We start from the raw sequence: 14,279 nt of genomic DNA, 5'->3' as shown, positions 1-14,279 counted from the left end.
TAAAATGATAATTGACTCACGATCTGCTTTATTCCTAATAGCAATTGCCAATTACCTATACGTCAATTATTTATTTGAGACAAATTAATATATATGTATAAAAGGGTATAAAGGCAATTTGAATTTGAATAACACCGATATTAGGTAAATCCACAAAGAATTTAAATGTCATAATGATGATTAAAAATCCACGAATGAATCTATTTGATATTCCTAACTTAATTCCTAATGAACTATTATAATTTTCAGCCAAAGATCAACAAACAAAAACAAACTTTCGAATTCGAATTAATTTACAAAAGAATACAAAAAGAAATTATTGACTTACGACAACTTATCTTATACGGAAAGTGTTATGCAATAATGCAGAACATCTTTATAGAAAGCTTGAAAGATACTATGAGTTATGTTCGACAATTTCGAGATGCACTTATGTTTAACGGTAATCACATCTTATGCAACTTGTTTTGACTTATGGCCAGTGAAATTTCGCTTGCTAATTGTTTTTAACAGGCGCTAAAATTTGCTTAGAGAGTATAATAATATGTACTTCTATGGGGCTGTCCATTAATCACGCGAGGCTCGAAAGTGGGGGGAGGGGTCCATCAAAACATCACGAAATATCACAAGGGGGAGGGGGGGGTAAAGTAATATATCACGTGTATTTATTTTTCGACAAGCGCGCGATACCTACTCAACCGAAAAGCGGCGTTACAATATGTATGTATTTATTTTTAGTCAAACGCGTACAACTTGTTCGCATATCTTTCATTATTTTTATGTCATTTAAAAACAAACTGCAATCTTTCTGTCTACCTCTGTACGTTTATTATAGTAGTCTTTAATTTACTATAATAAAATTAGATGATACTTATACCAGTATTTTTTTATAAATAAAAAAATTGCTTCTTTGCAGGTACGAAAAAATACACGTGATATAGAGGGGAGGGGGGACGGGTAGTCTTAAACCTCACCACGTATCACCAAGGGGGAGGGGGGGTCAAAAAATACCAAAAAAAAAAACATCACGTGATTAATGGATGGCCCCTATTCAAAATACTGGGGGGATTTGTATGTTTTATTTTGATAGATTTTTTAGAGGACTGACTAATTGACCTGCGAACAGTAGGTAATAATTTCTTGAGCCTAGGTAACTACACCAAGATTTTATTCTCAGTGATGCAAAAAAATTACATCACTATCTGATGTGGTCACAATATTATGTGGTACATACAGAATAACAAAAATGATGTCACCCACCATCTTAAAAAATATGAAACAGACAAAAATGTGCCAGCTTTACTGTCTCTACATGCCATGTCGCAAGATTCTGAACAAAAATTCAAAATAATGCATTCTTACAAACTTGATCAGTCTTAAAAAACTGATGAACCAACATTTTTAATTACATTACGACGAGCAAAAAACATCTGCTTCTACCATAAATCATAAAAATTAAAATATTCAACTATTTCATGTCAACTTAAGTTTTGTTGAGTCACCAATTTGTACTTTTGTTAAAAAAGCATTAAAACCTAAATCGAAAAATAAATTACATGAAACCGTGACTCTTGTTCATAGAGTCGTTTTTCGCAAACCACATGGATACAAAAATGTTGCTTTTCACACCACATTCTCGTACAGCCACATCCACACTTATATCTTTGGAATAAGGATCATTTTGGCATGATATTTAGTATGTTTTATTTTGTAAGGCTTTGTCGACCAGTGTAACCTACACCTCGAAAGACAGTTTCTGTTAAAATCTCAGAAAGTTTGCACGTGGAACTTGGAAGTGAAATCTCTTGTTAAATAGTGAGTGACTTTCTTTTATTATTACTCGTATATAATATAGTCTTGATAATTTATACAGGATGCTTTATTTGTGATCGGAAAAAAAAACATTTTCGCTCTATTTTTTATGGGTAAAATTTTTTACAAAATTTTTTATTTGTACAAAAAATTATTAACCTATTTTGTATTTTATAACATATAGTTTTTGTATAATGTTTATTAAGTTTTCAAATAATCTTATCAAAATATTATAATCAATGACATTCGACGTCCGGGTATTCCCAGATCCTAAGAATTCCAAGAATCAAATATACGGGTCTTCTCGTAAGAATTTACATAATAATGACAATATTATGTAGTTGTAGTTATATCAATGAATAAAAAATATGTAAACATAAACATCAATACAATTTAAAAGTAACATTATAAATTAAGCTTTCCTGACACCCAATCACGTGAAAACGGCTGAATAGATCTTGATGAGATTTACATAATATTTATATGTATTAAATTGTATATTATATTATATTTATACATAATAAGTTAAATTGTATTTTTGTTTGCATACATTATCTAAATGCCAAATATAATATGCGAGATTAAATAAATATTTTATCAATAATTTATAGAAGGATTATTTATTTGGTCAACCTTAGATCCACACACAGACACATTATTATAGTTATAGAATATTAAATACTTCCAAATCAACTTTCCATTTCTATTCTGTGACTTTCGCTAGCCTTTGATTTCATTGAATACCACAGACTATCCTATTTAGGACGCGGTAATGATAAAAACTTGTTGCCTTGCCTGTTGCCTTGTTTATCATATGGTGCCCAAACTTGGATCTTTAACCACATTACCACGTCAAAAATACGCACGTGCCAACGGTCTATGGAAAGAAGTATCCTTGGCATCAAGACCAAAGACAAAGTCAACAGCACAAAAATCAGAGCAAAAACCAAAGTAATAGACGTGTTACAACATGCACATGCTTAAAATGGAAATGGGCTGGACATATCGCCCGCTACTCCGAAGATAGATGGCCAAAAAGGGTCACGAAATGGATAGGCCCAGGATCCAAGAGACAGAAAGGCAGACCAAGGGCTCGCTGGGCTGATGATATTCTACAATTGACAGGCAAAGACTGGATGAAGGCAGCTGGAAACAGGAGGAAATGGGGACAGTTGGAGGAGGCCTATACCCGAAAGGGGCCAGGACATTTAACCTAACTGCATGTTTAATATTTTCATGTATTATGTATCTTTTGTTGTAAACTGTATCTAAATGTCATGGATTATAAAGGCTAAATAAATAAATAAATAATGATAAAAACTATTAATATGATATTTTTCAAGAAGAAATTAGGTTCTTTACTATGGTTTGTCATGGCAAAAGATAAAATACTTATGGTAGTAGCTTACTACTTGTTTAACCGGTATATTGAATACTAGCTTACCGCCCGCAGCTTCGCCCGCTTTGTCTAAAACCTAATAAATTATATACTAAAACCTTCCTCTTGAATCACTCTAAAAAAACCGCATCAAAATCCGTTGCGTACCTAGTTTTAAAGATTTAAGCATACAAAGGGACATAAGGAAAGCTACTTTGGTTTATACTATGTAGTGATGAAGTGAGGTTGAAGGATAGTAGTCCCACGTAGTACCCAGTCATAATAATGTTCTCTGTGGATAGTAGTTAGGTATACCCCACACTATTTTATTATTGGTAGAGTTATCGGTCAATTAAGCAAAGCTGGCATGTTCACAGTACTCACACTTATGCAATTTCACTTACAGTATGTTCAAAAATAAATGCGACTCTAGTTTCATTTTAGAAAATATTCAAGTTTTAGACTGGCTTGCATATTCGCTCGTCTTTTAATTCTATTGAATATGCTTAGGATATGTCACAACTAAGCGCTCTAAAAGATTTTCCGCAAAATTTAATTACGGATCAATTGCGGATCAACAACTTTACGAACACTTCCAAAGAACACATACCGCAATAAGACATTGGTATTCAATTTTAAGTAAGAACAACCGATATCGTTTGTAAATTAATGTCATCATCATCATCATCATCATCAGCCCATATACGTTCCCACTGCTGGGACACGGGCCTCCTATGAGGGTACAGGCCATAATCCACCACGCTGGCCAAGTGCGGGTTGGCGGATGACACATGTCGTCGAACTTTTTAATTCTTCGACATGTCGGTTTCCTCACGATGTTTTTCCTTCACCGTTCGAGCAGTGGTGATGTTACAACATGCGCAGATAAATTGAAAAATCAATTTATTTCCTGCGCGCTCGCCTGGTCTCGAACCACGGACTTATCGATTCGAAGTCCGAGGTCTCACCACTGAGCCACCGTAAATTAATGTAAATGGTGATAACTCTGATTATTAATTAGTAATTTGATTTTTGAAAAAAAAAAATGCCGATTTTAGTCAAAATTTATATTTTTCTAACAAGATCCTTATCATCCAAATTTCCACCTTGGTGAGAAAAATTGACATTTCTAATGAAAATGAACAAAAAATTAAATGATTTTATTAAATACTGTAAAATAGTATATAATTCTTCCATTTACTGTATCACAAAATTCTTCATAGATTTTTAGATATTCGTACTACACCAATTACATCACCCTGTATTTATAAACAATTGCAAAATATGACACATACATAGGCCGGGAGATACTGACACAAAATTTCGGGTCATTTGTAACAGAATGGCGGTTCTACAGAGGTCTTATTACGCAATGACAAAAAGAAAAATGATGGTCAGAACGCTGGTACCGGCGGACTAGTCACGTGGGCGTAAGTCACACTCGTCGGATAAGTAAAACCCCTCTAGACCGCCATCCTGTTACAAATGACCCGAAATTTTGTGTCAGTATCTCCCGGCCTAACATGTGCAATGTGTAAATGTGTTGACGTTCCAGCTCTTCTTAATATACTTATAAATGTTTTATAGGTACATTGAAAATAATAAAGCAGTGCACACAGTTTCTCTTCCAAATTATTCAAGTGGTTACAAGAACAAAACATATGAAAGAAAGAAGCGAAGATATTAGTAACAACGTTTTACGGATTATCGGAGTTTAGGTGTAGAGGACAGCATTTATTTTGATAAGTAGATCAATTTGAAAAAAAGACATTTGCGTAACTACAAGTTGTACTTACGTACAAGTATAATTTGTCCTTAGAATTTGTCATAGGCTTTCTTTCAAATTAATAACCTACCTGTTTGAAATGCCTTTTTTATGGAATCGTATTGGAAAAGACTGTTAGTTAGGTACATAGATCATAGAGGCACATTTTTTAAGTTTTTATAGGCACGTGTTTTACTTCATAATTTTTTATTATACGTATGTCTAGTAGGTACGTGATCGGCATTTTATACATAACTAGCGGTCCGCCCCGGCTTCGCCCGTGGTACATATTAACGTTTTCTCTACATAAGAACCATCCTCGTACTTCAAGGAATATAATAAAAAAAGAATTATCGAAATCGGTTCAGCCGTTCTCGAGTTATGGAATTACAACGAAAAGTGGCATTGATTTTTATATATTAGATATTCCTAATTTATTTATTAGTAACCTTGGGGACAGAACAGCTACAATAAAATAAGAATGTACCCATCTTAGCTAGCCTCTCTAGTCTCTAGTCCCAGTTAACATCCCAGACCCCAGTCCTTACTAATAGGTATTATAATTAATGCGAAAGTTGGAGAGGATGGGGATGTGTGTGTACTGTGTATGTTTGTTACTTTTTCACGAAAATACTACTGAACCGATTACAATGAAATTTAGCACACATATAGAGGGTAACTTGGATTAACATATAGGATAGATTTTATCCCGGAAATCCCACAGGAACGGGAACTATGCGGGATTTTCTTTGAATACGCGAGCGAAGCTGCGGGCGGAAATCTAGTATTTCTCATAATATCACGAAAATCAAATAAACGCTACAAGCTTTAGGCACCTACCATGTTATTATATAAACGAACGGTAATAACTAATTACAGTACATTCATAAATAATTAGGTACGGTTTTTAAAAACGATATCTAATGATTATAAATAAAATCTTTGTGGTCTGGTAATTTTACAAACTCACGGTTTTCTAAACTTTCCAAAGCCTTTCTCTTCTCGATCAACTTTATTTTAACTTATTATTACAAATTACTCTTAATTAGGAATACCTACTCCTAGTTAATTAATTAGTCAAGAGAATTAAACAAAGTACGCTATCGTTTTCAAAACGAGTACGCTATCGTTTTAAGTACGCTATCGTCAAATCACACTATTCCTTAGTACCTATTCTTTATTCTGAAGTATTGTTAAAACTTAGGAACTTTTATGTACTGGATGCACTCAAATCTTAATCGAATCGTAAATATTTCACTAGTAGAAAGCTATATTTTTCCTGTGTGACAGGTTGTATTTTTCAAATCGAGCAGAATCCAGACTAGTTTGCTATAAATTTATACTAATATTATAAAGCTGAAGAGTTTGTTTGTTTGTTTGAACGCGCTAATCTTAAGAACTACTGGTCCGATTTGAAAAATTCTTTCGGTGTTGGATACCCCATTTATCGAGGAAGACTATAATATCATCACGCTAATCCAATACCAACAGAAGCGGAGCCACGCGGGTGAAAACGCGGAGCGTAGCTAGTTTCTAATATTTGCACAGGATTAGGATTAAGAATCTTTCTAATCCAAATCTTAAGTAATTGCTAATTTATTCAATGTTTTATAAAAATTATAAATAAGAAAAAACAATAAAATCAACATAGGTAGTTAAGTACGAATCCTGAACCTTTTGGGACCAAAGAAAAAATAACATCGGAAAAATAACAATAATTAATTTCTAAGTCATTGTAAACGCTATGCAAATGATGACATCTTTCTTAATTCGATTGTCAATTGTTGAATCGTGTCGTAACGCGGACTAATTACATTGAACCAATATTTAAATTGATTTTACGGCATTTGTTTTAATATTAGTCATTTACTAAGTGGTTTTATATCACAGTAGGTAACACAGTTCTTTGTTGAAAATGCTTATAAGTAGACAACGTTTTTGGTTTGCGTAGGTAGTGTGTGATATCTGTGTTTTAGTTGAATGTGTAAGTAATCACTATTTAGACTAATATGTTAGGAACCAATAATTATAATTCTAACAAAAGTGCATGTATATATTTAAATAGGTACAAATAAGGAACATTAATTAAAATGTATTGTTCGATGTTTGAGAATGAGAACTCGTTTTCTAAATTCTAATTCCAATAAGAATTGTAGTTAAGTTTTAAAAATAAAAAAAATATATTTAGGAAATATTTTGATAAATAGGTACGGAGAGAAACTAGAATTTGTGTTACATTTAAATACCTACGTATTAATAATATTACGATCGATCATCGAACTATACTTATCTACCTACATCCACTTGAGATTCTTGGTAACGGACTTTAGCAAATGTTTAAACTTGATTCTCAGTTGTCACATCTAGTTGTTAAGACTTAACTATACTGTATACATAATACATATACCTACTTACATATTAGGTAATTAAGTATTACATATCTATTAAATAGATTATAGCCCTTAGTATAGTAGGTAGGTATGTAAAGACTATAGAGAATATTAGTCTTGTCACAGATTAGGTTCTAAACATTGTTCTAAATAGTTAGGTACTACCTAAGTCATGTTAGCATAAACTAAAATATCTAGTCAGTCTAATGAAAGTCGTACCTCACTTAAATAAGTTGAAAAAATGTCAGTTTCTCTACCAATAATATGATTAATAATTTTCCTTAAACTGAACCCAAATTCTTAAAAAATAATAATCGAAACAAGCTTGATTGCTTTGTTGTTAATATGCACACGATATGTTAGTAGAAAAACTCGTATAAAGAAGATTGGAAAAACCAACATATTGAACCGACACGATGTTAACTTAATCGTTTCATTCATAAAAAGCCGCATTATTATTTTGATTTTTTACCGATCTTTCGAATTTTGTTTTGCTCACAACTCACAAGTTGTATGTCTGCTTTGTACCTAACACTTAATTTATTGTATTATTATTATTTTTTTCAGAAATGTTCGTATCAGACGCGCTGAAGTCGGACTACATATTTTGGATCTTTCCAATCGTAATTCTCCTCGGTGCCATCGTGATACTCGGTCTACTGGTTATTCTATTCCTTGTGCGTCTGTACGCCCAATTGACCTGCGGAATGTACCGTGAAAAGACCAGAATGGACGGAAAGACCGTCATCGTGACGGGATGCACCAGCGGTATAGGGAAGGAGACAGCGCGGGAACTTGCGAAAAGAGGCGCGAAAGTTATCATGGCATGTCGAAATTTAGAACTTGCTGAGAAAATTAAAGGTAAGTAACTAATTTGTGTGAGGTTTTTATTGTTCTTTTGAGTACTTTAACTTTTACCTACAATTATTAATTAATTACTGAATATTTTTTATTGTCTTTAATTTGTTTGTAAATAGTTAATATCACTTTATTTATTTAACAATTTTAAATATAGGTACATTAAGCATGCGATGTGCACACACTAATGAGGCACTGTATCAACTTATTCAATAGGTACCTACATTTAGGGATAAATAAAATGAACTGCTACCAAATTACCTATTTCCATTACGAAAATATAATAAAGTTGCAATGACGATAGAGTTTGAATGGTTTGAATTAATTATGATATTTTAAGATTAGGTATAATATAGATATTATAATTATAATACATGTAGGTATAAACATAAATTACCATGTATTTTGGGTCACTCGTATTTGAAACAATAATTATTAGGTTACATTATCTAGCTAATTGCCTAGTTCCCTGAATAATGGACAGTTGTCTTAAAAATATAAAATATTTTTCTGCCTAGTTAGTTACTTACTTATGTTTTTTTTTCTTCGTGTACAGTACAGTCTACAGTACCTACCAATACGTGAATATCTTGTGAACGTACATTATTCTATTTTCCAGATGAAATCATCAAGGAAACGGACAACGAGAAGGTTCTCGTGAAAAAACTAGATCTCTCATCATTTGCGTCGATACGCGCTTTTGCTGAAGATATCAACAAAAGCGAACAAAAACTCGACGTTTTGATCCACAACGCGGGCTACGCAAATTCATTCACAAAGAAGAAAACAGAAGATGGCCTTGAAATGACGATGGCCACTAATCACTATGGCCCGTTTTTGCTCACACATCTTCTAATTAAATTGCTTAAAAAGAGTTCTCCGTCAAGAATTGTAGTTGTCGCGTCTTCTCTCTACAGACTAGCTAGGCTTAATTTAGACAACCCAAACCCATTGGAAACCTTCCCAGGCTACCTGTATTACGTGTCCAAGGAAGCCAACATTCTTTTTACTAAAGAATTGGCGCGACGCCTTGAAGGCACAGGGGTGACTGCAAATTGTCTGCACCCTGGCTTAATTGATACAGGCATTTGGAGCTCTGTACCCGCTCCTCTCAGTTGGGGCCTAAATTTGATTATAAAGGGCTTCTTCAAGACTCCGGAACAGGGTTGCCAGACTACAATAATGTTGGCGGTTGACGAAAAATTGGGAAAAACTACCGGGCAATACTTTTTTGACTGTCAGGAAAGTACAGTTTCTGATTCAGCCAGCGATATGGGTAAGGCGAGAAAATTCTGGGAGATTTCAGAAAAACTTGTGCATTTGGAAGAAAACGATCCTAGAATTTAAGTACTTTTGTATCGAGAGTACAATGCATATTATTATAATTTAACTAAGATATATCAAAAATGTATTAAACTATTAAAGCAAAGTTTAATGTTGTTATGTAGTAGTGTACACTAACAACTACATGTATAGAGTTGTATTTTAATTTATTTTTGTATTTTTTAAATAAAAATATTGACAACTAAGTACACCTTGTTTTTAAAACAAAAAAAAAATCATATGGATATTTTTTCGATATAGTTACGAACAAGGGTTTCGCAGTAAAACAATCATAAGGCATGAATGGATTTATTTTTAATTAGTAATGCACAAGCATAATATTAACCTACTTATATTAAAATAGCACAATTGTTAGAGATAAAGAGCTTGTTTTAGAACTATTCACAATATAACTTAGAAGATAAATGTTTTTTGGATTCTTGTATCTATACATATATTAAATCTGTAGAAGGGTCAATTCTGTACATTGAAAATATTGAAAAAATAAATAGCAGGGGGTGTTACTGGATTGATACCATGCACAAATATGTGATTAAAAAAATTTTTGTCTGTCTGTCTATCTGTATGTTCAGACATCACGTGAAAACTAACGGTTCGATTTCGATGAAACTTGGTATAGTTATACCTTATTATCCTGGGCATAAAATAGGATACTTTTTATCCCGGAAAAATACGTAGAAAAAAAAATCTTAATTTTTCTTAATTTTTCCGCGCGGACGGAGTCGCGGGCGGAAGCTAGTTATAAATGATTATGTTTTAAATGAATAGCCTATTACATATACCTAGCATATTATATTTCATATTAAGAAAGGATTTTAAACATTAATGACTTACTTATGTTACGTGTTAGTAAAAGAAAGAATGAGTGTGTCAACAAGTTTAAATTTTTTGAGATAGAACACAGTAGTTAATTTTATCACAATAAATAGTAAAATTTTGAATCTATTTCATCATTTCTTTTTTCTTATATTTCACATGAGAAAATCATACATTTATCTCCTAAGTCATATTTTCATCATAAAACAGTTGCCCACTGTAACCAGACAGCTAATCTATACTAAAAGTTATTAGTTAATTGTGCAATAAATATCAGTCTATTAAATCGAATTGATCTAAAAACGTTTGGTCGACACCCAACGCTGTGCCCAGACTCTCTCTAGGCTTTCTATATACTTTATCATCCTGTGTTTCGTTGAGAAAATCTGAATTTACATTCAACTGTGGACAACTAGGACTTAATAAATCTGGTAGAAGCACTCGGCTTGTTACGTGATCTGTTTTTTCATGTTTCTCTTCCTTTATTGTGATAATTTCTTCTTTTTCCGGCATCACACTTGCTCGCACTCTCTTGAAGCGATTAATAATTTTCTCGATAGAACTTGTTCTCTTTATTAGTTGCGTGTTTGTTTTTGGTGTATCTGTTTTCGATTCTATGCTCTTTCTCTCTGATATATTTGAAAAGTTACTCGTTTCTACATCTTTGCTTGCGTCTAATCCCTTGAGGACGTTATTTATTCTATTCTCAACATCACTATTAATAATCACGGTGGGTAATGTTGGCGAATTGGAATACTTTCTCGAACTTTCCGCATTAGCGAGTCCCATTGTACTAAAATTGCTGTCGTTATCTAGCGCAGATATACCGGACACTTCAAACGGACTATCTTCTTTCATTATAGATAATTTCCTGCCTTTCCCTCTAGACATGACTTTCTTCGGTCTATTTTCATACAAATTGGGTGAAGAATAACTTCTTGTTAGACCATTACTTTGAACTGATGATGACGATTCGTTAAACAGACCACCCTTTTTGATATGAATATCAGGTCGTTCAGTGTTATATTTGTACTTTTTCGAGCTGCTTGTCTTTTTCGTCGAGAGGAGCCTTTGTATTTGCTGTCTTGTAAATCCTGAAGCACATTCTGCAATTGTTTCATTCCCTTTCATTTGTGACATAACTGATATGTTGTGACTGTTTCGGCTTACACTTAAGTGGTCATATGTGTTAACGTTATATGAAATAATGCTTTTCATAAAGTCATCCCTTGGTACATGATGGAAGGGAGTAATAAGGGATTTAGGGAACGGTTTGCTGAAACTTCTGTTATCATTCCTTCGTAGGTTGAACTTTTGTTTTGAGAATGCCAGCGGAGTGAATGTATCGAATGGAGCTTGGATGTGGTCTTCATTTATCAGGTCCGATAAATCTGGCATGGGTGGTATATGTGTGTATTTTCTCAGTGGCAAAGATCTGTTCACTGGCAGGGGACTTATCTGTAAAACAAAAGACATTTTGTGTTATTAAATTTTTTAATTATAAGAAAAGTCAGAATAGGATCAAGAGACAATGGCAATAATGCACATATAATGGTTACACATTACTCATTTAAAAGACTTGAAAAGTGGTTAAGTCATAATATTATTTATTCAAATTTTATAATCTAAGAGCCCACGATGGCCAGACTTTCCTTTCTTTAGGAAAGTTGAAAGTTTCTCTGTATATGTCTCCGATACAGATAAGAACGATTAGCGATTATTAAGTCTGGGTTGTGGTTACTTTGGAAGGAAACAGGTATTCCATCGACATAAGTCCCCGTAAAGGATAAGTAATAACTTTATTACTTATATTATACTATTATTTTTTAGTCATTAATTATAGTAAACTAATGTTTTTAGTGGGTTATTTCATATTTGATACACTTTTAGGTAGTAACGTTAATTTGATGATATGTTAGTTATTTTTTAAATGTGTCTGGCAAGATGTAAGAACCATGAAAACTGTCCAGCTCTTGAGGTAACATCTTTTTATATGTCCCCAAGTAAAATATATAAAATTTATCTTTTAAACTATAATGAAAGTTAGGTACAATTTTATACACCTCTACTACCTGTTTCCTGCCAAAGTAACCACAACCCAGACTTGATAATCGCTAGTCGTTCTTATCTGTATCGGAGACATATACAGAGAAACTTTCAACTTTCTTAAAGAAAGGAAAGTCTGGCCGTCGTGGGCTCTTGATCTAATAACTATGCTCAAGAGCAAGTATTCACAAAAAACTGATGTGTGTGAGAAGAAAACTATTATGACAGAAAAACGTTGATATAAAATAAGCGCTTAAAATGTAATTACCTGCAACTTAGCTTCAGCAGTCAATATCCTCTCCAACAGTACCCTCATCGTGCTGACAATTTCATTATATTTATTCCTCCCACCTTGTAAATAATCATTATATTTATATATCTGATCTCCAACATCATTGTTCCTTAATACAAAACAAATAGAAATAACAAAAGCTCGAATTAGGTTCGGAAAATTCAACTTTCCGTCTTTTTCTATATTCCTTAGTATATACTTTTGTTCACTGTTTACTTGGCTTTGTAGATCGTTTGTGCAAATTTTGTCAGTTTTTGCATTATACTCTATCATATAAGTGCTTCTCTCCATTTGACCTGTGTATCTCATAACTAAAGCTTCCGTATATTCAGAGGTATTTTTACTTGTGTTAAGGAATGGAGTTACTTTATTGTCCCACTCATTTTGCATTCTATTTACATCTGCGTCAACATAGTTCAACCAGTTTTCGAAGAATTGTGGTTGCTCATACACATTTTTAACTTTTAATGCATCTTCTTTAGCAGCATCGTCTAATCTTTGTGATACAAATCCATCTACCAAATCATTGATATACTTTTGTGCATTCAATTTTGTTATTTTGTCTTCCATTTCTAGTATTCGCTTACGAAATTTTTCAGCTATTCTTTCCAGTATTTGACGCTTACATAAATAGTTTGAAAACTTACTGAGCATAGCTTCTGTCTCTTTATTTATAGCTTCAAGAAAACCATCCTTTTGCTTAGATTCATATTTCTCGGTCATTTCCTCGTATAACTTTTTGTGTGAATCCTTACGCATTTTTAATAACAATACTTTCTGTACCGCCAACTGCGACATTTGAAATATTAGCACAGTCACTTTGTAACAACTAGGGTTCACTAAATAGGAAGACATCACTGGAGAAAGCATTCCTTTACTACTATAATCACTTATAAATGTATACAATTCATTTCGATACGCTCTTTCTGTCTTCGTGTCGTAAAGAGGCCATGAAAAGGTCGAGGCAACTTGTGCATCTATAATCGACACTAAGTAGTATGATAGGTGGTTAAATAGATTCTGGGTAGGCTTGTCCATTGCATTTTCCTTGAATAGGAGTCGTGAAAGCTCAGGCAGCATCGGCTGGAGCTTACTCAGCAAACCAATATTCAATAGCGTTTCCTTCTTAAATCTCACAACAAGTTCACGTTGAATCACTATTACAGACATCTTTTAGTTTTTCCATACAAATTATTTGGGAAATTTCACTGCGTGGTTATTAAATAAATTTTATTCAGTTCAAAGACTGACTTCGAAACAATAAATCAAATTGTGGCAATAACAAATTCAAATCTGATATGACCGTTGAATACACAGAGCAAGTAAGTTGAATAATCATATTGTGATCATAACCAAATCATAACATAAAATCACGGATCACGCTTCACACGTCTTCACAGATAATATAACATGTAATTGTAATAATAAGATTTCTGTATTTTAATTTGCATTTGGTTTAAATTGCGATTAATTAGCACTAAAAAAATATTTTTGAATTTCTGATTGACTGGAATGGTAATAAATTTGAAAAATTAATATAACATGGTTATGAGAACATAGTACAGCAAAATTAAATTA

The 14,279-nt window shown here is 33.0% G+C and overlaps 2 protein-coding genes across 3 annotated transcripts; one reads left to right on the top strand and one right to left on the bottom strand.

Annotated features, from left to right (window-relative positions):
- Nucleotides 1–1,750: 1,750 nt before the first annotated feature.
- On the top strand, nt 1,751–9,732 carry LOC123702841 (retinol dehydrogenase 14). Of its 2 annotated transcripts, none has more exons than XM_045650658.1 (3): nt 1,751–1,815; nt 7,913–8,206; nt 8,823–9,732. In XM_045650658.1, the coding sequence occupies exons 2-3, from the start codon at nt 7,915–7,917 to the stop codon at nt 9,548–9,550; spliced, it is 1,020 nt and encodes a 339-aa protein (XP_045506614.1). In that variant the 5' UTR covers nt 1,751–1,815; nt 7,913–7,914; the 3' UTR covers nt 9,551–9,732. The 2 variants fall into 2 exon arrangements, with proteins under 2 accessions (XP_045506614.1, XP_045506613.1); XM_045650657.1 differs by lacking the exon at nt 1,751–1,815 and adding an exon at nt 6,776–6,939.
- Nucleotides 9,733–10,214: 482 nt separating this feature from the next.
- Nucleotides 10,215–14,019, bottom strand: LOC123702864. The gene is made up of 2 exons (XM_045650697.1): nt 12,678–14,019; nt 10,215–11,821 (listed from the first exon to the last, which is right to left on the bottom strand). Exons 1-2 carry the CDS (start codon nt 13,869–13,871, stop codon nt 10,637–10,639), a joined length of 2,379 nt encoding a protein of 792 aa, XP_045506653.1. The 5' UTR covers nt 13,872–14,019; the 3' UTR covers nt 10,215–10,636.
- Nucleotides 14,020–14,279: the final 260 nt, after the last annotated feature.

Source organism: Colias croceus, chromosome 24, assembly GCF_905220415.1.
Source record: "Colias croceus chromosome 24, ilColCroc2.1".
Classification (NCBI taxonomy): Eukaryota; Metazoa; Arthropoda; class Insecta; order Lepidoptera; family Pieridae; genus Colias; species Colias croceus.
Note: the sequence above shows the minus strand (reverse complement) of the source record. Positions and strands in the feature narration are given on the sequence as shown.

Excerpts from the sequence above, each read along its gene's own strand:
- LOC123702841 (XM_045650658.1), top strand. The coding sequence starts at position 7,915 with ATGTTCGTATCAGACGCGCTGAAGTCGGACTACATATTTTGGATCTTT. Across the intron at positions 8,207-8,822 it reads ACTTGCTGAGAAAATTAAAG|ATGAAATCATCAAGGAAACG; the intron begins GTAAGTAACTAA and ends TCTATTTTCCAG.
- LOC123702864 (XM_045650697.1), bottom strand. The coding sequence starts at position 13,871 with ATGTCTGTAATAGTGATTCAACGTGAACTTGTTGTGAGATTTAAGAAG. Across the intron at positions 11,822-12,677 it reads CTGCTGAAGCTAAGTTGCAG|ATAAGTCCCCTGCCAGTGAA; the intron begins GTAATTACATTT and ends TTTGTTTTACAG.